Below are 25,122 nucleotides of genomic sequence, written 5' to 3'. Positions count from 1 at the left end.
GGGAGAACATGCAAACTCCATGGAGAAGGACTCCAGGATGGGACTGTCAGACACAACAATCCTGCCAACTGCTTCACAGTGAAGTCCATGACCCAGGATGTAGCTATATGCTTAGATAAACTGTAAAATAGATTCATAAAATGTTACTATCTTGAGTGAGAATAATTAAAAGAAGCAAACTTAATAGTTTTAATGAAAGGCACCCTTCTCATTTTGCTATTTTTATTGAATAAAAGAGTCCAGATGATACAGCTAGTCCACTTTCTGAGATGCTCAGAAGGAATTAAACCTGACTCCACTCAGACCGGACCTACAACAGTCTTCCTCTCTTGGGCGCTTACTGCAGTTCACGTGGAGATGTTTGTGGAACTAAGTGACCAAAAGCAGCTTACGTTTCACTTTATTGTCAGTTTTGTATCAGATGAAATTCTGCAAAGTGTCCATTCAGAGACGTCACAAAAAGTCAGTTGTTAGATGAAATCTGAGACTCTGCTCAGTTGCGAAGAGGCAGAAAACGTGAGCCGCCTTCTTAAACTGAACTCCTCAAGCCTTAAAATCACAGGAGGAAGATCCGTGGACTTAAACTAATCTTTATTGGAAATGATTTTCCTGTTCATCACCACCGCCATGGCTGAGAACACCTCTCCCATACACCAGTGTTTGACACTGTGAGTAGCAGCAACACAGTCATACAGTAATTCACACTTTGGAACATAATTATTTAAAAGCAAACTTAAAAATAATTAGAAAAAAACAACACAGTGCAATATTCACATCTTTTCCTATGAAGGTCTTGAAATATTTATATATCTATACATATTTATATCTACACCCAGAGTCCCAAAGTGTCAGCTAGTGTTTCTTCGTTTTCTCGTTTTTCTTCTTCTGATATTCATTGATCTTTCTGTGAAATATACCTGCAAGAGCAAATGACAAAGTTTCAATTAGTGTGCAGCAGAAATATACAGTTGAAACTTTAATCATTAAAATGTGTGATATTTAAAGTAAACTATTGCAGGTTATGGATCTGATTGACAATTTAATCAAAATATGAGTTTATTAGAACGAGATCCTCAGCTCAATGACTTATGCAGATATATCCTTCAATTTAATCATCTATGACTTGAATGAGCTATATCTTGAGAAATAAATGATAAAGCGTGCAGGTTAAGGTGACGTGTGGTTGGCGGCTTTCCATTACCACTGTTCCCATGTTGATATCATAGCAAATTTGAGTATTGGTGTGCCCTTAAAGCTACTAATCTGCGACAGTGTGGAAATCTATAACAGAGCGGAAAGGGGAGAGGGTCAAAACTCCCCTGCAAGTTACTGATAGTGGTACAGAAAACACTGCTGGATCAAGAGATGGGTCGTTTTTACAAATTCCTCCTTTGTTTTGCTCATCCACAGAGTGAGAAGGAGGAGGCAGGGGAAGAGAGTGGGTTATAGAGCTTAATGTGTGACTGTCATCCGTTAAGATGGACCTGTGATGAAGAAAGGCGGCCTGGATGCTCTGCTCTCACCTTGCTGCCGCCCTGATGGCTGCTGCTGTTCCAGCTCCTGAACAAACAGGTCAAACATCTGCGTCTGGATGAACTTCTTGACAAAGTGTCGAGTCGTCTTGGACTCGATGGCCTTGTAGAAGCGTCTTTTCTCAAATACGCCAGGACCTTCTTTTGTGTACTTGACGTAGGAGCTGTAATGGCCGACTGTTCTGACAAAGAAGTGGAGGAAGGCTTCAGACACCACCCGGTTCACCTCCTCCACCTTCTTGGCCTCCTCTACACCTGAAAGAAAAGAAGGGAAAAGAAATGTAGGGATCTCCTATGCCGACGTTCTTGTTTGACTTGAGTTCACTCACCTGACACCTTTTTCCTCTGACTCAGCGCGTCCAGTATTTCTGCCTGAAGCTTCGGGGAAGAATTGAATCCTCATCGCCAATCTGAACAGGAAGATTTCACTAAATGCAGGGACTTAACAGTTTTCATAAATTACAGATGAAGTTAAAGCAAAAATACTGCAGTTATTGTAGCACTCACAGTCACCAGAAAAGTCTTCTCCTTATTCTTCGATAGGTCAACCAGCAGCAGCTGTCACAACAAGAAAGTTAAAGCTGTTAGTAACTCAGATTGAGGAATCACTGGACCAGCATAGCTGAGTCGTAGCTGTGTTCGAAATTCATTTTCAAACACAAAACTCTAATAAACTTATTGGATGCTTAATTATTTATTTCTTCTTGTGTATTTTATATTTTAAGTTACAAATGAGAAAATGCCACCACCACTGAGACCTCCGTTGTTTAATTTCCCCGCTACCATGGCTTTTTTACAGCAGTTTATCTTGAGAGATAAACTGCTGTAAATAATTTAAATATTGAACTTTAATGTGCATTATATATTACCTTTCTTTTCTTCATGCTAACCTATTAAAAACATGCTAAAGGCGCGACAAATTTTAAGAATAGTCACAGTGTTACAAGAATAAAGTCATAAAATGCGAATATATATATATATATATATATACATTTTTTTTAATCAAATTTTTTAAATCTGCCATTCTTTTGTAATTTTTATAAATTTTTTGTTCTTTCATTTTTTCATTAAATGTTCAATATAACAACATTTAAAGCTTGCTGCCTTTTTCTACAAACTCACATCATAATAATTAGTTCTGAATGTATTCCTTCATCTACTGGATTCAATAACTAACCCTTAGCAGGTAATAATATTGTCTTTAAACAATAAATGAGACTGAAAATATTTTGGCTACTATTTCCTTATTGACCAGATGGTGCCCCGACTTGATCATGTTGATCTAAATTATTAACATTATTCATAATTGCCTTCGGCGTCTGTCACTAGTTGTTCATAGGCAAACAAAACTGTGAGTTGCCCAACACTTTGTTCAGTGAGCTACATAAACATATGAGTAACAAATTAAGGTTGAAAGACGTGATGAACAAAAGCGGACTCACATCACTCTGGTCGGTGACCTGGTCCAGCAGGTGCTTCTGGACCCCCAGCAGGTAGGGGGTGGGCGCCATCACCACGTCGATCAGGATTTCTGGAACGATGGAGATCAAGGTGTGCTGCCAGGTGAAAGGATAAAGGAGGGCTGCTACTGCATGAAGGACCTGAGATAATGTGCTGCAGACAGACAGACAGACATCTTCATCAACAAATCTGATGCCACATCATATTGCATTAATGTATGCATCTACAGAAGCAGGAAAGAGTCTCATTGCTACACTTCCTTCCAGAGAGTTCTCCTCTCAATGAGATGAACCCAGAAAAATTATAAACCGGAGAAAAGAAGGAGACATCCTGACCAAGGTCCATCTGTCCTGATAAATACCAAACACTGAAATAGTCTACTGTGTGAGTTAATTTACCCGAGTTCATCTGCAATGAAAATGATCCGTCTCTCGAGAACGGCAGCAGCAAACACCTGCAACACCTCCTCGTCTGTCAGGCAGTCGAACAGAGTGCAGAAGTTGACGTGTTCCAGCCAAGAATCCAACGGTCGGGTCAAATGTATGATCTGTGGGAGAAAACGCTGCAGTCATTTAAATCACCACAGGTGACTCATTCAGCGTAAATATCTGGATGAAATCACACTTGGACAATATTACATCCAGGTGTTCACACACTCCAAATGATTTCATTTTATTTTTGTATTTATGAATTATTAGTGATACCTATCTCAGGTATTCAATCAGGAGCAGTCGCTGGGTAAGTTAGATCACTTGATGAAAATGAGGGATGTCTCTACAACCTTCTCATTTCCAACTGGGTTGTGGACACTGGCCACACATTGTACCCCATATAAAACGCATTGGCCAATTTCAGGTGCGGTCTTTTCATTTGAAGAATTTTTATAGTTATTTTTAGAACATTTTGAAATGACGATTCTGCAAGATTTGAGACATGCCACAACACAAGAGGAAGTTATGTTAAAACTTTTTGCTTTTGCATTTTGTTGACCCTTCTGGGCCACCGTATGAACCAACCAACCATCGATTTGTATCAGCTGATGTGTAAACCTACCTATAAAATGAGCTGTAATTTCCAACAGTAAACATTTTTTTGGAATAGATCAACAAAACCAACTCCATTAGCCCCTTCTACATTTGGTCTTGAGTTTTGTCTTTCTACTGTTTTTGGAGTTGATTCGACCTGCTGTTGTTTAGATAATGGCAACAACAAAAGTTTGATGCAATATTTATTTAACCCTCCAATATTAGCGTGGAAACTGTCACGGTTTGAAGCGGACGGGTTGTCCCGTCAGACTCTCAGTTTTCAAATCCACGCAAGTAAAAAAAAAAAAAAACGTAAGAACGCACACACCTGCCAGACCGCGCACAGAGTAAAAAACTGGTGGTGTCCAAATGACTGTATCTCTTAAGACCGCAGGATGGATGAAATGTTAGAAAGTTTTGAATTTCAGATAAAGATAGCAAAGATATACCCTAAAGATGTTTCTGCTTTGTGTAGCTGTTTGGCTCTCAAATAGATTTTTTTTCTTATACTTCTTTAAATGTTGTGTTCCTCATGTAAGATAATGACTCCTGATAACTCCTCCACATAACCATCACAAAGACGTCAAACTCTCTCATCTCTTCATTCCAATACATATTATATAGACTCTTTTATAATAGTATGCTTTGTTTTTTGGGGGTTTTAGATACTTGGACCTCAGACTTCAATGGCATATTAGCAGCACAATGGAAGCCAGACTTTACAAAGGCACAGAAGCATGTGTGTGTTTGGCCTCCTTTCACTGTGGGGGCTGGTCACAGAAAGGAACACGATCAATGGCCAGCATCAGTAAATACTTGAAATGGCTGTGAGCTGTTGAAACATGGTACATGACCTGATGCAGACAATGGTTAGGCTTTTGATCAGGAGCTTGTTGGGTAACCCAGGACATGTTCAGACAAAGCTCCATGTGGACACACCCGCCTGGAAGATCTTACATAAAAGTCACAGTGTTATCAGGCTTGAAATGAAAATTGTTCTGCAGAATTTTGCCATGAAAACAATCTGCCTTTATAATCTCTTTATCTGTTTTGCTTCATGTTTTCCATGCTTGCAACTAAATCTGCCTCCTCCAAGATGTCTGAACTGGTTAAACATAAATGTTACAGAAGGAGTTCCTGCATACACTAAATACTTTAAGTATGTTGGTTTCCATGACATTCTGTCTGTAATGCAAGCGTCTGATATACAAGAATTACAGCCAAGGTTCTGTTGCTGTGGATTTTTTTCAACACTTAAGTTTCAACTTTTTAAACACTTTAAAACCTACTAAACTTAAAACACAAAGCCTACATTATTTACTGCAAGAATCAGGATTTGATATCAGCAAATTCTTAAACAAAGTCAGATGGAATTAAAGTGTAAAGGTCAGGGCGGTGTGGAGCCCGACTTTCAGTTTCTTTTCCGGTTTGACTTGCTTTCCAAGATGCTTGCTCATGTGACAGATCAGTCTCATCTGACACGTGAATGTTGTTTCCGGATCTCGGCCACAACTTTGACAGAACAATGTTATCACAAGCTGATAGCAGCAGAGCCTGCTGTTTGGAATTCTCCTTGTAAAACACAGTTTTCCCTTAAAATGACTGAGGACATCCTTTTCTGGCTGAGTAAGCGAGAAGGAAGTGAGCTGGTCAACACATAAACTACTGATTTTATGCTGAAAACTTCAACTACAGGTGAGCAGTTCTAATTCAGCCACCGTCCTGCAGAGTCGTGGCGGGAGTACAAGAAGAGAAACAGACCTTAGACATTTTCATCAGGAGAGGTGAAGTGCTGAATTTACAGCAGGTCGGGGAGGGGGTGATTTTTTTCTTTTTTTTTTTCTGACCTCAGTGCCCGACTCAGGAATGAAGCTCTTAATCTCCACTGTTTGTCCTGGAGCCGGGAATGAAGCCTCTCTCAGCTTCTGCATGAATGGGTAGATCAAGGCCATGGAGATCTGCCGCCGCTTCTCCACTTCATCGAATATCTGCACACGAGATGTTGTTACACACCACGGTTACATACTTTACGTACTGTTGCTAGGATCCTGTTTGGGTTTGTTACTCCCGCACAATTTGCCAGGATCCGATACAATAAGATTCCAGCAATGAAGGCTCTTCCACAGCGTGTTGTGCCATACCTTGGAGAAAAGGCCGAAGCAGGCCAGCGAGCTGATGATACAGAAAGCCTCTGGAGGTCGAGCTCCTCTTCCTCCTGGCTGAAAATCGGAAGAATTAAAGCGCAAACATTTCGAATTGGCACTGGAAGTATTTTCCAACAGTTTGAAGAGACTCACCAGTAATCTCCTACAGTATCCGTTTCGTCTACTGCCATCGATCTCAGTCAGAACAAAGGAGAAGGTCTCACTGCATGTTGACAAAATAAAAAGCAAACAAAAAAAAAATCAGTAGTTGACATAAACAGCTAAAACATAAAGAGGAGACAGCCAGATGAGTTGTATTCACCTGTGGTACTCTGTCAAAGGAGCCCAACTGATGCCCTCTGGGAAACAAAATAGTGTGATTGCCTTCAGGGTCTTCTCCTCTTCCTCCTTCTGATATTTGGCCATGACGTCTCTCTGACAACAAACCCACATGGTGTCAAAAACACATTCTATCACTTGAAATTCTTGCATGCAGAAGTTATGCAGAAGTTACATGCTTTCTTCAAGTCAGCCATCTACATCTTAATCATTTGAATATAACAATACAATAAAATGATAGAAAAGCTACTAGTCACCGTCACAAACAGATGAAAAACTTGCAATGATCAGAACAAGATGTCATGAAGGCGTGGACCACCACATCAGTCATTCAGCTGAATAGCTTAAACAGATTTTGCTTTTATTGTCAATAATCAAGTTTATTTTTTATATCCACTGAAATAACTAGTTGGGAGGTTAGATTCTCAAACAAATCGTATGTTTTGTTTTCATTTATAATGTTAAATAAAACATGATAATCACAAGGTTATTATATAGGTGGTAATAAAGTGTTTAAATAAATACTCATGTCAAGTTTATACTTTGTTACTTGAGATGAGAAAATTCGAAAAACAAAACAACTGTCTGTTACAATAGACAGTCGGTGTTGCAAAGTTTGTCCACAAAGTTGTCAATTTAAAGCTTTAACAACTTTTACTGCAAATCTGTTCGAGTAAGACTAATACCAATTCAACACTCTGACCCACATTATTTAAATAAGAATGTGTTGAAGAGCAAACAACCTGTGTAAACTTGGACTTCACTGTGCGACTGACCTTAGGAAACTGGTAGGTGATTTGAGGCTCATAGTTGCTGCCATCTTTGTTCTTCTTCAGGCTGACCACCACTAGATACTCAAAGAAGTACTGGCCACTGACACGGCGGGGCTGAATGGGCACATTGTCCATGATTGGCAGGTTCTCCCTCGTCTCTGCAAGATCAGGCTCTTTGATTTCTACGCAGAAACACACAAATATAAACTGAGTTAGAGAGATCGGGAGGGAGGCTGATGTCGCCATCTGATGCCTGAACTAATGATGGCTAAAATCAGAACAGCTCCGTTCTTTGCTTATAGGTGGAGGAAGAGCCATGACTGTGGTGGATAAAAAGACCATGGAGACATAAAGTTGAAGTGAAGAAATAAAGGATATATTATACATTAGAACATGTTCTTCATCCACTTGGACAACACAGGACATAGTCATATTAGAACCCCCGTTAGGGTCTTCAAGTCAATATTGACTAAAGCAGTTCTTAGGATAACAGGGCATAAAATAGGGTTTCACTTGTCGATGGATGAATGACCAGAGGAAGGGTTGGAACTGTGTTTATGGAGAAATTTAAAACTGAATCGCACTTTGAGCTTATTCACTATGAATGATCAATCAATAGATCGACACTTGACAAGGTATTGTGAAGGGCAAGAAGATCACCATTGGGTTTCTTTGCAACTGTGTTTCGTGTCACACTTTGTATTTTGTAATTTGTATTTCAAATGACACATGGTTGCTCCACCCAGAGTTTGTTAGCCCACCAGTGGACATTGGCCTAAATGTAGAGCAGCTTCAGATCCAGATTTATCCAAAACCAAAATCATGTTTCAGGGTCTCAACAGAGCTCAGCGTTTCTCAGTGAATCAGTATTCAAGCAATGTAATTCTCAAGGACAGATCCTCACTGACTGGTTTCAGTCAGTCGACTCATGAGTAACAATTCTTCATCTTCCACAGAAAAACACAGTCACTGTTTGGTTCTCATCTTATTGACCCCTGCTGCATAGCACTTTATCGATTAGTAAGTTCCAACATGCCTGAGGGTGAGGATTGGCATTCCTGAGCTGAAAGCTTTTCAGGTGGATGCTTTTGGGAACAGAACCAGAACCAGCAGCAGCAGCGGAGTGAAGCAGGAGGTATTAAATAGAGCGCCCTAATTGGTAAGGTATGTTCACATGTGAAGCAGTCAGAACTCTCAGCTTTGAGCCGAGTGCCTGAACAGGAACACACAGTTAGTTCCTGTGTTCTCCCCGAGTGCCCAGATCTTTACCCACAGGTAAAGATCTGTAGGACGAGATCAGTGAAGTCTAAAATAAAAGTTACTGGCCTTGCAAAGAGCAAACTTCAATAATCAATCTTTATAGACTTCTTAAGATCTGTTATTAACATAAGACTCAAAAAAAAAAAAAAAAAAAAAAAAAAAACAGTAGTAGTCTGCGTAAAAATAAGCCATGTCTGTATTGTAGAAATAACTAGCTGCAAAGCTACTAGTGGAGATAAAATGTCGGCGTTCACAGTTAAAAATAGGGAGTCCAAGGATCAGCTGCTGTTTACAGTAAATGCTACCAGTGCCACCTCATTAGGTCAACACAAGAGCACACCTATTCATAGTCGGTGAGTCAGAAGGCGTGTGGACACCGTCAAGAAGAGTCTCAGAAAAACAAGGTGCACTACATTTTTACAGTATGTCATCTCCAGGTCCGTTCCCAATCCCCACTCACCGTTCACACGTCCTGCATGTTGTTTATCTACAGTTCAGTGGGTTTTCACGTTGTTGCTGGAGGCGCTTGGTTCAACAACCCCTGAAACATCAACTATGCTAATGTTCCAAATGAAAGTAGTCCTACATAACGTAACATGCCAGATCAGTCACTGTTTGTATAGGGTTAGATTTGTGCATTGCAAATAAAATAGCAGAAAAGCAACAGACCTGACAGTCCTCACAAGCATGGTGCCGATTTTCTGTAACTAAATCATAAATTGAAAATAATAGCTGCTTGGCGTTCAGTCACACAGTGGAAAAAACAAGAGACAAACCTTTATTTAAGGGTGAAGGAAACAAATGTTTTACATGGTGGTTACGGAGATTCACTGTCTGATTATCAGAGGAATCCTTATGAATACTCAACAACACTGAAATAGGTGCTTGAAACAGTTATGAAGTAGCCAATTTGCCACTGGAGCTTAAAACCAAGAGAAACCATCAAGCAGGTCCGCAGTTCAATGAATACAGAGGAACTGTGGAATGGACTCCAGCCATTCAAGGCTGAAAAACATGAACAAAACCAAGTCTTTACTTCAGTGACTGACAGGAAAGTTAAGTCCTCAAGCTGTGATAGAGAGCAACGTAAACTGCTACTGAGTTTACTTTCCTCACTTTATGTAGAGAGAAAACTCAACTGATCAATCAGACTTCATGGTTTGTTTCGGAAAGTACTGTGCAATAATCCCACAGCATTTCCGTTTATGGTGATGAAAATATTGTAGGGATTTTGATCTTTACTCACTTTTTTTTAAACACATCACTATGATTTTAAAATCCTCTGACAGTAGGGCTGCATAATCTTAGAAGTTCTTGCAATGGCAATAATATTGGTAAATATTACAATGCAATATATTCCTGTTATATGCTTCCATTACTCTGTGACCTTTCACCTTTTCTGTATTGTCATTTCTGTGTGACAGGGACTCAATGCACACAGTAATATAAATATTGCACACACCGATGTCTTAGTGTAAGATATAACACTTTGCAGACGTACAGGAGAAGAATACGACTACATTGAGTTGCATTCTGCTCAGCACTCACAATAAGAGATGATGTATCATTTAACCACCAACAACCGCAACAGGAAGATGATGTACATTTTGACATGTTTCTGACACCAGGCAGCAGATTGCTACACCACTTTTACAGCATGGACTGATTCCTACTCGTATACTGATTACGTCCTTGTGTAACTTAAACAAAGATGTGGATTTTTTTTTTTAAGTGCAGGAAATACCCATTTCTTTTCTTTAAGTTACTGAAGCTCTACTTCATGCAGAGATGGCCTCTCTCTCAACTTTCCAGTTTCTTTCCACAGTGCACGTCCGAGCACTCTCCTACCTTTTAAGGGGTTTGGCAAATAATTCATCTGTGCTTTAAAAGCTACGGCTAATAGTTTCCAAGTTTACGAATCCACCGCAAAAAGAAAACAGGTGTAAAATCTGAAAAAAGGATTAAAGATGTTATAAAGCTGTCAGTCCTTTTGTTATTTTTTTCTTTTTTAGATACAAAGCACAGGAACAGTGTTAAACTGCGAGCCACGGTTGAAATGTGGCCGGTCAGTTCCAAGTTACAGCCTCTGACATCTAACAGGATGCATCCTGACATGCATTGCAAATGAAATGCATTCTGTAGAATATGGTCCTTTGAATGACAAACACTTTTCCATTTAAAAGGAGCTGCTTCTTTGCTTGAGGTGCATCTGAAAGAACTTTCAGAAAGTTCAGTGACTAATAGTCCTACTCCGATAAAAACCTGTATGGCATCTGATGGATTTCCATTACCACTGAGTAACAACGCTGGTAACAACGCTCATATAGTGGTTGGGGGGTCAAGAGTCCAAAGAATAGCGCAAACACAGCACAAACACACCACAATACTGGAGAGCACAGAAGCTGTGCTGCAGCTTTTTGTCAGACTCAAGAACTAAGTCAGAAAAGGGCTGTGGGTGGTGAGACATAACACTGCAAAAGTACAGGAGGCTCTAAGACACAACACTCTGCAGAACTGTATGGGAGAGTGTGAGATGTAAGCAGTGACTTCACCCTGAGCCAAGCAGTGATCCACTGTCTTCCTAAAACCCCCCGTTTATTACTTACATTCACATTTTCATTGTGAATGTAAATAATCTGGTGGTCATGTAACACAAATTTTTATGTTTATGCAGATACAACAATGTCATGAATCCCAGTACTCAAAGTTATGATATGACTAGTGCTTTCTCTGAATGAAATAAAATATGTTTTATTTTCAATTCCTAACAAAGTACTTTGGCACTTTTGCACAACTATTGTTGTCACAGTGACTGCTGCTGCTCGTACTTCTGGCTGTTCATACATGGAGCTTGTTTTTGCAGACTGTCAACGAGGTGCACCTTTCACCCATTGCATGCACTTTAGACTCACTGAGCCCATTCAGCCATTGCTTTACTTAACACTCTGCTCCATACTCAGACAGTAGACTAATTCTGACTTCCTGCACTATGGCACCAAAGGGAGGAAATACAAATGAAAACCACCTTTAGCAACATCAGCAAAACCAGACAAACATCTCCTTGTCATGATACTCACTGTCCTTTCTGCCTTTGCGGAACGAGGGCCACATAGCACTGAACCTCTTGAGGGCCCCTTGTCGTCCATCATCGTCCCCTGGTGGTGTTGCACCTAGGAGGAAAAAAAGACAAAAACGCAGCTCAACAACACTGAAGCCGCACAACAGCTTCGCCACACTTCCTGTGTGGCTTTACAGCACTCAGATTGTTTGCAGGTAATGCACCTGAACGCACTGCACTGCCTTATGAATCGAGAACCTCTAACACGGGCGACCATCATGAAGATGTTAAACATTTGTTGGTTCATGAAGGATTCCCGGAAGGAATCACATCTTCTGGGAAAGAAAGCTTCCCATTTGAGAAGTTCTCCACACACCCACGGTTCTGGGGTTTGTAACTTTCACATCTAAAAAACTATGTTTTTGCAAGGTTGGATTTAAATAATTGAATAATCTTACATAAAAACAGCTCACATACATATAAAAACTGTATATTTTATTTATTTTTTCACATCATGAAAAGGCTCTAAAAACACCAGGAACTCACAGCGTTTTCCAGGCACGTCGGCGATGGCGAGGTTCTCTTTGGGCTGCTCACCTGCAGCACACAAACAGTCTGGGGTTAGTAAGGGTCCACGTTTAACACACCCATCCTCTCACATCCCAGCTTTATACGAAATTAACTGAAATGGTAACCATGAGGCTGAAGCCTGGATGCAGATGGCTGGGTTTTCACTGTGGACACCACATGGCCTGAGACAATGCAATACGTTGCATTATGTAGAAATGCAACACAATGATTGAGCCTCAGAGTATCTGTGTCACAACTGATACATTGTACTGTTTGTCCTCCCTTTGTCCAAGTTGAGAAAGACACTGATTGGTCGCTTGTCCAGCGTGTCTCTGTGTTGCCCAGTGATGGATTTGAGGCCTGTGCAGGTGAACATGAAGATACTTCTCAAAATTAACTCGGCTAGACCTGAGCTTGTTTGGGGATGACTTAATCACCATGGTAACCACTAAAACAAATAATCATAAAGAGCCTCGGTTAATAAAGTTCGGCTCCAGTCGGTAATCCGGCCTCCTGAAGAACCGAACAGCAAACAATCTACACAACCTGTAGATTACTGTGCATCAGAAAACGCTGCTCTGTTAAAAAATGCTTTCAGGTAATAAAATCACTTTATTTTTTATACTCGATACAATTTCAATCTATTTTTATTTTTTAGCGATTTCTTTTCAGAATTTTTTTTTTTAAATGTCTGACAATATCTTCAAAGAGTTACTTTTATTTCAGACGTTCCTTCTGTGAGTTGTACAACAGAGTATTAGGGCCGAGAATTTTTGTTAAATCGTGAGGATAAAGTCTCTCTCTATATTTGCAGAATAATAAAGACACGATTTCACCCGGAGAATGGCAGGAAAACCCCGTCCTGAACAAATAAACGAGGATCTTTCGTATCTGCTGGGTGATTCCAGAAGAACTTGGCAGATTCCAGTATCTTTATTCCCGAAAAATTTGACTTGGAGAGGAAACGTAAATAATTTAATGAATGTAAAAATATCTGCATTATTGTTCTGCTGATCGTCTGAAGAGTCTTGTTAGAGAATCGCCTTGCTGGGGCTGATATTTGATTTTTCTCTAAACCGTTTCGATGTTTGTTTTATAGACTTAACTAAGCAGATAATAATAATAATTATTATAAGTTAATTCTTTTAACAAAATATTTAAAGACGTATTAACTGAAAGAGTGCATGGAAATATGGCAGACACACAACTGTCATGGTTTGTATCTATACCTAAATGATTCTGGGCTGAAAATAGACCAGATAACAGATCCAGCTCAACTGCAACAAACCTAAATAAATGAGTGTTCGCTCAGGATTGTACACAGCAGAGTGGAGCAGTAAATAACCCAGGAACAAGCATCATTACCAGCTCCCTGCTGCCCAGCGACAAACCTCTGTCCACACTGTTTCTCCACCACTCATCTTGTGAGCATACTGCTGAGTCGTCTGTACTTCATCCTCCAGAGGAAGAATTGTCATTCTTGTGTTGCTTTCAAGCATGCAGAAAAATAAAAATAAAAAACAAAAAAAAAGAAAAAATGTTTTTTTATGTGAAATTGGGTTGGAGTTCATTTCCAACACCGTTTATCAGAACAGGTCTCTGCAGCTTCTCACAGGCAAGGACCAACACGCAAACATGCCTCTCATGCAAAGCTGCCTTCAGGGACCACAGGAAACTATAGCATCTGAGTCGTACTAACAGTGTGAAAGCATCAGCACGCACACACTCCACATAGATTAGTGGTGTGAGTGACATAAAAGTGGAGCTGAATTAATTTTACCATGCTGCACTGCTGCACATGTCAGGAGCGCTGGCGTTAGCAACTCTTTTTACAATCTCAAAGTGGGATTGTTACTCCATGACTAATTTATTGTTTTAGACATGTTTGAGGGAGCAGATGTGACCTTTCTCTACATAAAAGGCAAGAAGATTACAAAGAAACACGATTTTTATTAAGGGTGACTAATTCCCCGCCTTCAACATGTTATCTTCTCCAGCATTTTGAGGCAGGCAAACACTCAACTCCTTAATAAATGACTTGATGACTTTCAGGTCGACATGACTCAAAGACTTTCCCGCCTTGAGCTTTCCAGAGAAGAGGGGAATAACGGAGCAGAAAGAGAAACCAGAGAAACCAGAAGCTGGAAGTGTGGTTTATTCTTCCGAGTTTGCTCCAAAACCAAAACTAAAAGTTCCCAGTGTCCCCAGCATGTTGAAATGCCCTGAGATTTCACTGAATCTGTCAGGTCTGTTCCACTTCAGCTCGCCTCCATTTCAGTTCTGCTTCCTGTCATTTTGAGAGGTTTACACAGGTAGTCTTGCAAAAAAAAAAACTTGTTGTAAATTGGTGTCACATAAGTAAACTTGAATGCTTTGAATAAAGTCCACCGTCACAGTCAGGGATCGTCCCTGGAGGCCTGGTTATTTTGTACATTTACAGCTTAATCCTTCTGAGCCCAACATTTGTGGGTCCTCCATAGTTCATTTCTACCAACCATGTGTAGGTATTAGACCTTTTGCCACCAACAATTTGAAATCATTTAGAATAATCTATACTGAGCTTTTATGACTTGCCGCTGAACAATATTAGCATCACCCTTTATCATATTTCACTGGAGCCAAATGGTCTGGAGGGTCAGAACGGAAAATAACAACTAACATCTACAAGCGTTGTCAAAATAATGGTCTGGATATGATCAATACTGGAAAAATGAATTATTCAAAGACACTTGTGTCAAAATCAACACAAACAACTTGTTGTTGGCCCCGCCCACCAGGTCCTGTCTCCAGTTAACTATGGTCACCCCCTCCACTGTTACCGACTCAGCAACTTTCTTGCGATATTTAGCAACATTTCAGACAAAAGAAATCTGTATCAAAAAAAAAAAAAAAACTGAAACAAGCTAGCTCCTATCTGATGAAATATTATCTTCACAGACACAAACAGCTTTCCAGCTTTGGCTTTAGTGCTGATCTGACTGTGTTGTTTGTTAAATAAATGGCCTGTGTGGTTTCCACATGCTCCAGTTAACAATCCATTATTTCAACAGTGGCACAAGAAACTTAGGAAAAACTCTGACATTATATTATTTTAAAGTCTCCTCTCTTTGTTCAGCTCACAGAGCACATTCTTTATTTTGAGATGAACAAAAACCTGGGAGAGGCTGTTATTAAAAGGTCTGCACACCTGGACTACAGCTTTACTACCAACTAAGTCATTTCACTCCAAAACTGCTGATGCAGCATTTGTTTTGACGAATTACTAAGACATTAGATATTTGGCTATACACACAAGCAGAAGTGACTGACTTAGAAAAATGTAATCTGGAGCAGGCAGAGTAACAAATCCCACTGGACGGAGTCCAGGTTTCCCTCTCCCCCAGTTCACCTCCCTGGTTTTTGACGGCACTCTTTGCTGAGTCTAAGATCCACCATTACTGGCAACATAAGGTGTTTGCACTCTGTTGCAACAATGTCAACATCAACAGAGGCGCTGCTGCTGCTGCTGCTGCTGCTGCTTCTCCACCCACCAGTTGCACAACTTTGACTTTCAGCAAGCAGAAGGAAAGAGCACAAAACTCAAAAGCAGAGAATGCTCTCTCCCAGGTCTGATTCCGAGTGTAATTCCTCTTTAACAAGCGGCCTGGGATCCTGCTGAGCAGTCATGCTAACCCTGAATTGTGTCGCTCCTCTCAGCTATGAAGACTGTGGGTGGAAATAACAGTCATGAGCCCAGAGCTTCAGGCCCGAGGCTCCAAAACAAGTTTCAACTGCATCCTGTAGAGCGCCTCTCCTCCTCAACAACGAGCTGAAGTCCCGATTTGATCCGCATCTGCTCCTGGATCTGGTCACTGGGAAAAGCTTGGTGTCATCATCATCATGTCCTTGTGTCACCAGACCTGATCCAGGGAAGGTCATGTTTCTGGTCACACAGGTAGGAAGGAAGGGCTCCAGAGGCTCCAGAGGCTCCTCTAATGTCAAACATGAATATTTATAATAATAATTTCCAGCCAACAGTCAGGAGATGGTGACTGAGTCATGTCTGCAGACGTTACAGGTGTCAGTCTGAAATGACAGATGTAGAGAAAGCCACCATATCCGTCTGCCCTGGATCTCACCGAACCTCCCGGTGCGTTTTAAAGCAGCGCAGTAAAGAGAAAAGAAAAACAAGGATTTGGGCAACAACTAAACACCCGCGACATTTACACACACATCTGCAAGCACCAAGAGTCACAAACACTGTTGAACTTCCGAGTAACTTCACGGGGGGGGCTTATTAAAAATGATTTCGCGGGATTTCCACACCAATAAACAGCCCGACAGATTCACGGCAGCTTTAAACTCACTCCATCTTTGCTTCAAGTTCTTCAGCCCAACTCCTTTCCTTCTCCGCGTCACTTCACTCATTGCTGCGAAGCTCCACCGACACGCCGTTCACCTCTCAGCGGCTCGCCTCTGACGCTCCGCGGCGACAAGTCATCGTCTCCATCCCAGCTCAAACCACGCATCCGTCCGGTTCCGCAGTCAGAGCGAGCGCCGCACCGAACTGTGGGGAGCACGGCTCCTCTGGTGCGTTCAAGGTCAGGCGGAAAAACGAACACTCTGCTCTCCAGAGTGTTCTGCTGAGCTGATGTTCGATTAAAGTGCAAAGACTCGATTTATATATAAATCGACATGTGTACTGTGATAGATAGATAGATAGATAGATAGATAGATAGATAGATAGATAGATAGATAGATAGATAGATAGATAGATAGATAGATAGATAGATAGATAGATAGATAGATAGATAGATAGATAGATAGATAGATAGATAGATAGATAGATAGATAGATAGATAGATAGATAGATAGATAGATAGATAGATAGATAGATGGATTCAAATATCCTCTTTCAGAAAGTGCCTTACATAGCACATAGAAATCTATGTATTTTAAAAACCTAAATATATAGGCTATATAAAATGTTTAAAGTTACAACAAATTTCCCACATTAGTTTGTCATAAAAGATCATACACTAACTGAGAACAAAGATGACCCTCAGTTGGTTTGATTGAGTTTTTTTTGTCTCCTATTTTATTTTTCTTTAATCAGGAAATCAGAGTCATTTCATCAGGTTTGTTTCCTGTTTCCTGTTCAAAAACCTGCTCATGTAGTTCAGTTCACTTTGATCTAGGCTTCATGTGCTCTTTGTCATGGTTTTCAAATCTCTCTGCTCTCCCCAGCCTTTACACTGTCTCCATTTAGAAACTGAGCGTGAATGACTCGTTTTGCTTCTGTTTCTTTCAGTCTGATTCAGCATGCATCACGCCTCTTGGTTCTGTAATCGGGGTTTCAAAAAAGACGATGTCAACAAGATTTGAAAAACTAAAAAAAAGACAACACTTTTTAGATAAATGCTGAAATTCTCAACAGGAAGATAACGACTAAGATTCAACAACAGCGTGAACACCAGAGAAAAGCTCTCCCTGCTGCAGCAGAAGGAATATTACCATTAACTTGGGGGAAGAAAGAAAACTAACTTTAAAGCTAATGATGAGCTATTTTTGCATTTCTGGACGTTTCATCTTCATAATAATGTAATGAGACTGATATGCCTTTCTAATGTAATGATTTATGTTCAACATTTAGACCTTGCTACGCTAAAAATAAAGGCGAATGACTCAAACAAGTCAAGTCCAAAGTTTTATTTATGTATTTATTTTTTTGCTATTCCAGTGCTAAACACCATTTATTTCTGTTCCCACCCTGAGAGTACACGTTGGAAACTGGTTTTATCGTGGCTTCAAGCCTTCCCAGAGTCACAGGAAGCATCCAGTTCCATCAGGGCGTTTTGGAGGCACGTCAGCACGCTTAAAACTAAAATCTTAGCTCTGATGCTACTCTGATCATCTCGACTCAAACACCATAAACTCAAAAAGTTTTCTTATCGCAGCGAGTTGCGTTTAGCATTTAAAAAGACCCGCACACAGTCATTCTTTGCAGCTGAACCTCCTGAAGCTGTTTGCAATGTTGTCCGTGAGCCATGTTGGGTCTGTCAGGACCAGCAGGTTAATTTATTCTTCATTAAACAGTGTGCGTGTGTGAGCTGCCTGCAGAGCCGTGACCCCCACTGCTTAGAGTTCTCACAAACACCACCTGTTGTTTAAACAGCATTTATAATGGAGGCTACTGATGTTACTAATATTTATGATAGTACAATATCTGTTTGTGGGGATCCTGCGATAAAAGCGGTGATTTGTGCAGACAAGCTGTCACCCTGCGCTGTGATCCTCTACAGACTACAACAGACGGAGGGTCAAACATTTGCAGGGAGAGACGCTGCTACTGGCAGGATGATGTGGCTCTGATGTCGCTCTCTGGACTTGGGGAAACCGAGACGGTTTTGTGCTGACTTTTAGAACCCGTTAAGAATCACTTCAGTGCCACTTCACTGAAAAATGTATATGGCAATGTTTATATTTTGGATAGTTGTACAGGTGACAAGGTTCAGTCAACAAAAACAGGCGTTTTATGTCCCTGACGAAGCAAAGGCATATATTAGCTTCATACGTACCAAATTTTTTCAGCAGCTCTTGAACTCGACTTACTTCTGCAGGACCCTTTTCATCTGCAATGGAGTCAAGGTTTGAACATACGCAGATGTTAGCTTTTCTTATTGCAACTTGTTGAACATTTTTACATACAGGGTCATTTTCAATTAATTTTCAAATGTAGCTCAGATTAAACGCACCTTTAGAAAATAATTTGGCCTGTTCACCCGGTTGGCGTCTGGTGGGAGATTCCACAGGTTCGGCTGTAGGACAAGCAGACTCAGAAATAGTTACCTCCCATCGACCATCAGATTGCTCAACATCAATAATAACCCCACAAAGACTGTTTGAAAACTCTAAATTATATATGTTTATGTGTTTATAGGCACAATTGTAAGTTCCCTGTGTTTTTTTTTTTTGTGAGCTGTAGTGGCCAAGTGACAACATTTTGTTGCCAGTTTCATTGTTGGGTCTTTGTGCTACAATAATAACATAAGTCTAAGTCTAACCTTCCAGCAGATATTAAACATACTTTTCATGCGGCCACATTTCTGCATTTGAAATTGGTCTGAAAAACCTCATGCAATTCCTAATTTTAAATGTTGTGTTTTTATTAGCCGTAAGCAGAAAATCACTATAATCAACAGAAATTAAGGTTTGAAAATTTCAGCCTGTTAATCTATGATGCGTGTTTTATTCGATGAATTGACTGAATGGACGCCTCAATAATATTCAGATTTATTGACAACGACTGAATGTTTCTGGTTGATGATTCTGTCATCAGTCAGAAAACTGAAAGCCTTAACATTTAAAATTGATTCAGAAAGTCTTACTGCACGACTTCTTCATGAGGCTTAGACTTTGTGAGCGCCACTGTCACATTGCTTTGCATGACTGCATGGTCTCAACGAAGAATGTCAGTCTGTGTCTAATCTCAAGACTTTCCCATGTGAAACACATGAATCAGGACTTAACAGAAGTTGTAAGGTAACACAGAACAGGAATCTGAACAGGTTTTCTTTAGGTCTAACTTTAAAATGGAAACAAACACATAAACAAAACCTCCACAAATATAGAATATTGCTTACTGATTACTTTACATTTGACAAACTCTCAGTTTGTGTTTGATTGTTGATATAGCTGTAATTTATAATAATTATTGTCAACTCTTCAACAATTAGATAATGTCTGAAAAAAGTGTTATTTAAGAAATGAAAGAGGGAGAGAAGTAGGTCAGTTATTTGACCTTGACAACCAAAAACCACTCAAACATTTCACACACAAAGAGCAGAACATTCAGTCTGTTACAAATTTATGTTTTCAGGCTTAACATGTACAGTATTTTGCAATCATTGAGAAGCATTTTTGCGCTGCCACTCCTATCAGCTAATCTAACACAGGGCTAGTAGATGAGTTCACACTTTACCTTTCCTGGATGGCTCTCGAGCTGATGAAAAAGATCTCAACCCCCTCCGGCGCTCAAATCCACCCTCATCCTCACTGTTGTGCCTTTCTGTCGGCAAAAACCCCCCATAAAACAGGTTTACAGAAAATATGAGTGACGCTTTTACTGAATAACAGAACATCAACATGACTGAGCCTCTCGTTGATCCACTATCTTACTTTTGATACGAAGAGATGAAAAACTGAAACTCCTTCGAGTGTTTGGAGAAATGACTTGTCCACTTTCCTGAAAGGATATGAAAAATAAAAAAGGAAAGCAAAATATTACAATTAATTTGATGACCAAAAAAAAAAAAAAACAGAAATATTTTAGCCAACCCCGCAGGAGTACATTCATCAAAAATAATCACACACCAAATAAATAGTGGTTGATTGTGAACTTCTTGATAAAATTCTAGATGTTTCTGTCCTGGTAGGCTTTTATTTGTGACGATAGCTAACAGTAGTAACTAAAGAACTAAAAAAAATTTTACTGCATCAGAGCCAAATAAGAAATGTTTTTAAATACAATGGTAATAAAAAAATGTTTTATTCTAATCTATATGCTTTGTATTCTTAATCTTTCTCCATGTCATTGGATCATTGTGCAGATCAAAAAGTGGTTTCTCATTTTTGTGAACAAGTTGCAAATGCCTTTGCACATAAGGCAAACTATGAAGTACAATCCTCAGCTTTTCCCCACACTTCCAATGTCTCATGTCATTTATGTAGGTCAAAGACCTACACAAATCCATTATCCACGTCTCTGATGAACAGAGGGAAATGTGTGAAGGATTAGATCAACCAATGATCAACAAGACTCAAAGCTCAAAGGCATCATGAACCGTCAACTAGCCTGAACATACTGTATAAAGATAGAGCACAACAAAAAGTTACAATTCTGACAGTGGACGGATGAGGATCTGACCAGAAATTAAGTTACAACAACATTTATTTTCCCCTTGGGAACAATAAAGCACTTCTGAATTTGAATTGATTTGATGGCGCTTCTCTCATCTTGCTCCTCATTCATAAAACTCCATTGAGGAACTTTTCTCAGTGTGGAGTTGGCAGTAACAGCATGTAAATTTTGTCTAGTCTCTATTTATCTCCCATAATTACAATTTACAGTTGTGATTATCAAAACTTTACCAACGTGGGTGAAAATATCCCTCTAGAGAACAAAAAATTATATTGACAACATGAATAATAAATTTGACTGCCGTATCTGAAAGAACTTGTCATTCTGAAGAACTTGCATGTTCACTGAAACAAATATTTAATGTTGAGAGACAAACTGAGGATTTTGAGAAAGAAACAGTTTTTTTAGGTGACTCCTGCTGTTTTGCTGCTTGTACAAATTGCTTTGCACTTACTGTTTTGTAAATGTCAAGAATGATTTGAGAAATGCACCAAAACGAGAGATAAGAACTGCAATATCACGAGTCCTCAGAAAAATGTACTTAAAAGACTTTTTTTTAAATTTTTTTATTCATGTTGGAGTAAATGTTCCACCAAAAGATCACAAGCTTAATATCAAATCAGATCTCAAATGTGTTATAAATGAAACACGGTGAGGTCATAACATTTTCATCTTTGCTCAGTTTGACCCAGTCATCTCATTCTGACTTTGGAAATCTGCCACCACTACAGTTACTCATTTATTCTGGAAAGTCTCCAAAAATAACTGGATAACTAGCAACGCTTCCTTCTCAGCAAGGCAAGGCTTTTCCATGCTAACCTTTATGACTGTTAATCAGAGGGTTTCATAAAGCAGAAATTTTTGGTTAGAACTTATTCATAACACCAAACTATTTCTTAACAGTGTGCAAAGAAACACTTTACAGCAGATGCTTTCACTCTCAACTGGATTTCTCAGCCAGATTCTCGGCTGAAGGCTTGTGTTGTCGACATTGTGAGCGAGCCTCGTCGGTTCTGCATGAGAAGACACTCTCGCTGTTTATAGCACAGAAATGACAGGACGTGTCCCTGTCCTCTGGGAAAACTCCCCGGCGACATAAACCACTACTCTACAAATGGAATGCGTCAATGAAGAAACAAAGTTAGTGGAACGCAGAAGAAAAGTAACGTGTTTCGCTTTCTTCCTGCCTTTATTTCTCTTTCACCCCCCTCCCAATTTAAATGGTTCCAGTTTGCTGTTCGATGCATCATTGACCATTCTTGGGAAAATTCCTCTCTGTGCAGGAAGTGATGAGTTTTCTGTTTCTTATTTGTTTTTGCGTGAACTAGGTCCTCCAGAAACGAGGGTGTTAGAAAATGGATGGATGCATGGATTTGTTTTGAATGAATTACAGAGCAGCAGGTCTAATAGAGAGGACTGGATAGTAAATGACAACCGTTCATTATTTATGTGAGGCGCTGCAGAACAAAGCAGCGCATTAACAGCTGAAAAAGGCCACTGGTTCTTCTGAGTCTGTATTTAAATTCCTGGACTTGGTCAGGGCTGCGTCTAGTTTTCAGTATTTTTAACCTTGAACATAAAAAAAAAAACACACACATGAAAGGTTAAAAGATTTATTTAAAGTCAGTCTGTTAATATTATGCTGTTTCAACAAAGCATATATCAATAAGTAGACAATTATTGACTAAATAACTACAGAATGATCCAAAATCTCCTCAAACCGAAGGAGAGAACAAGTGTAGTGGAAATAAGTAGCTGAACTTGTCAAAGAACAAGCTTTACATCTGCTCAGTTTGTTGATGGCAGCTGCTGAAGATACACTTGTTTAAAAAGTGTTGATGTTAAAAACAGGAATAAGAAAAAAAAACGTAACTGATCATCTCAGAATCGCCTCAAATTATTCTAACAAATTTGCTAATTTTGGATATACATAGATTTTGTGTTGAAGCTGCATTCCGTGAGTTCAGCACCAAAGATTTATTGAGATCATTTTGAAATGAAGTTTAGCGTTTGAGGAGGTTCAGTACCAGGACTTATGTGTGAAGCAGAAACAGCGTCGCAACAGAACAATAGCTGAGTGGTGACTGATGTAAAGGGTTTTTCTGTGTCTTTTGCAAACAGCAAAAACATGCAGGAATGAAAACTCTGAGCAGCAGCCGATAATCTTCACCTGGAGTTTTTGTACCGTGTTTAAATGTCTTCCTGTTTTTCTTGTTGTTCATGCATCACAGCATTATTTTGTGAAACGGGGAACATCAGATGCAGTGTTTATCCAGTGCTGCAAATGTTACCAAATTGTTTTCATTATTTAAATAGAATAATATCCCAGCAGTCATTAGTGACAGTAGCTTCAGAAACCTACGATCCATTGAAATTAACACAGAAAGGGACAAACATGAGACAGGATATACTGAGACGATATAAGGAACTGGAATTGGACTTCTGGTTTGAGAACGGGTCATATCCACTTACTCTGTGTTTCAGGACAGACTTTTAGTCGTTTCAATGCAACTTTTATGATTTTTACTTTGAACCAAAGAAGCCAAGTACTTCAGAGTAGATCTAGGAAATATTCAAATTAACTTCCTGATTGTCTGCAACAAAGATTATTGTTTAAAAAATCTGCAAAGTAGTAATATTGAAGTTTTTCAGGAACTTATTGCGCTGGCCAAAACCTTCTCAGAAAGTTGCTGACACTTACATACAGTATTTACACAAGCAATCATTTTTTATTTGAACAAAATAAAAAATGGTTTAAAAAAACTGTCCAGTTTCACACACTACTTCCCTAGCACTGTTTCATGCTAGCTGTTTTGCAGTGCTAATGATAGCTTCTGAATGAACAAAAAAAAAAAGACTTAATTAATTTGTTCTTTTTGTCTGCAGCTACAACTGTTTTACGGCTTTTGGTTTTTCGTCTTATTAATGCATCTCTTTCTGCACCTGCACAAAGTGAATGTTGATCTAAATGTTCGTCTTTTGGACACACAAATACAGACCCAGTTCCCAACGCCAATGTTTTCAGCAGACCTTATATTAGAGGATTATCTCGCTGACCTTCACAGTTCTGAACATAGACAGTCCAGTGCATGATGGAGCTGTAGCGTGGCTCAAATGGTTCAAACTCATGTGCACTGGACTTGGTTTACATCTCCAGACAACATTTTAAAAAGTTAGGTTTCATCGTAGATTTCATTCAGCAGGTGAAGGTAACATGCAGTGACTCAGGGAAGTAATAAATCATCCGTGATCACCCTGAAGTAGGAAAGCTAAACTTGGCTCCCCAATCTCAGCAGCTGCACAGTGTGCTCTCGTAATTGTCACCACAGAAAGTAAAAGTTTGGTAAGATCAAAGTTCTGTGTTCCCCGTGTCATGTGATACGGGGCAGGAAATGTCAGAAGGTGCCATTGATCATTATTTTAGATTTCTACAGCGTAGATCTGACTTCACTGTGACAACCGGACTAAGTTTCTAAAGACAGTAACACTGCAGGGTTACTGGGAAACAAATAAACAGCCTTGACCTCTAGACACTGTGAAGGAGAATACTCACCACTTGTGCTTTCCCTGAAGCTTTGTCCATTTGTCCTGTGTGTGCAGAGGAGACAAATGTGTCCACTGGATCCAGAGAAAATGCTACGACCGTGGCATGAGTCTGCTTTTACCTGCTCAGCAAGACACATGTAGAGAAATGTAAAGGACGTGCAGAGCTGTCTCGAGCGCTAATGAAGAGACAAGTGCACACGCATCAGGAAGTGCAGCTGACGAAATGTGCAGTTGGTGGACTTCACTCTGATGCCAGGATTTCCTCTTTTAATGTTAAACCAATACGCCGCGTCACAGCCTGGGTGTGTTGTGAGAAAGTGTTGAGAGGAGAAAACCTGTTGAGCAGCTTCTCAATCCAGTTTGACGAACAATTGCACATATAATCAACAATAGTCTTTATTCACCCTGAGGCTGCTTTTGCTCGCACTCAAACAAGGTGAGCAACTGCACCATTCACTGTAGGCAGCCAATTTAGGAGTTTGAACAAGTAAAAAGTTTCTAATTTCACAACAAAA

At 39.8% G+C, this 25,122-nt stretch overlaps 1 protein-coding gene across 1 annotated transcript; it reads right to left on the bottom strand.

The window, feature by feature from the left end:
* Window positions 1–205: 205 nt before the first annotated feature.
* LOC129371858 (DENN domain-containing protein 2D-like) lies at window positions 206–24,876 on the bottom strand. The gene is given in 19 exon segments (XM_055048703.1): window positions 206–917; window positions 1,524–1,787; window positions 1,862–1,918; window positions 1,921–1,942; window positions 2,040–2,090; window positions 2,975–3,146; window positions 3,392–3,540; window positions 5,866–6,006; window positions 6,160–6,237; window positions 6,316–6,385; window positions 6,485–6,597; window positions 7,278–7,456; window positions 11,612–11,704; window positions 12,139–12,189; window positions 18,720–18,773; window positions 18,897–18,959; window positions 20,123–20,209; window positions 20,320–20,386; window positions 24,615–24,876. Coding segments are annotated over 19 exon segments (1,806 nt in total). The 5' UTR covers window positions 24,645–24,876; the 3' UTR covers window positions 206–852.
* Window positions 24,877–25,122: the final 246 nt, after the last annotated feature.

Source organism: Poeciliopsis prolifica, unplaced genomic scaffold (genome assembly GCF_027474105.1).
Source record: "Poeciliopsis prolifica strain line A6 unplaced genomic scaffold, Auburn_PproV2 SCAFFOLD027, whole genome shotgun sequence".
In the NCBI taxonomy this organism is placed as follows: domain Eukaryota; kingdom Metazoa; phylum Chordata; class Actinopteri; order Cyprinodontiformes; family Poeciliidae; genus Poeciliopsis; species Poeciliopsis prolifica.
The sequence above is the reverse complement of the archived record's forward strand: the minus strand, read 5'-3'. Positions and strand labels throughout refer to the sequence as shown.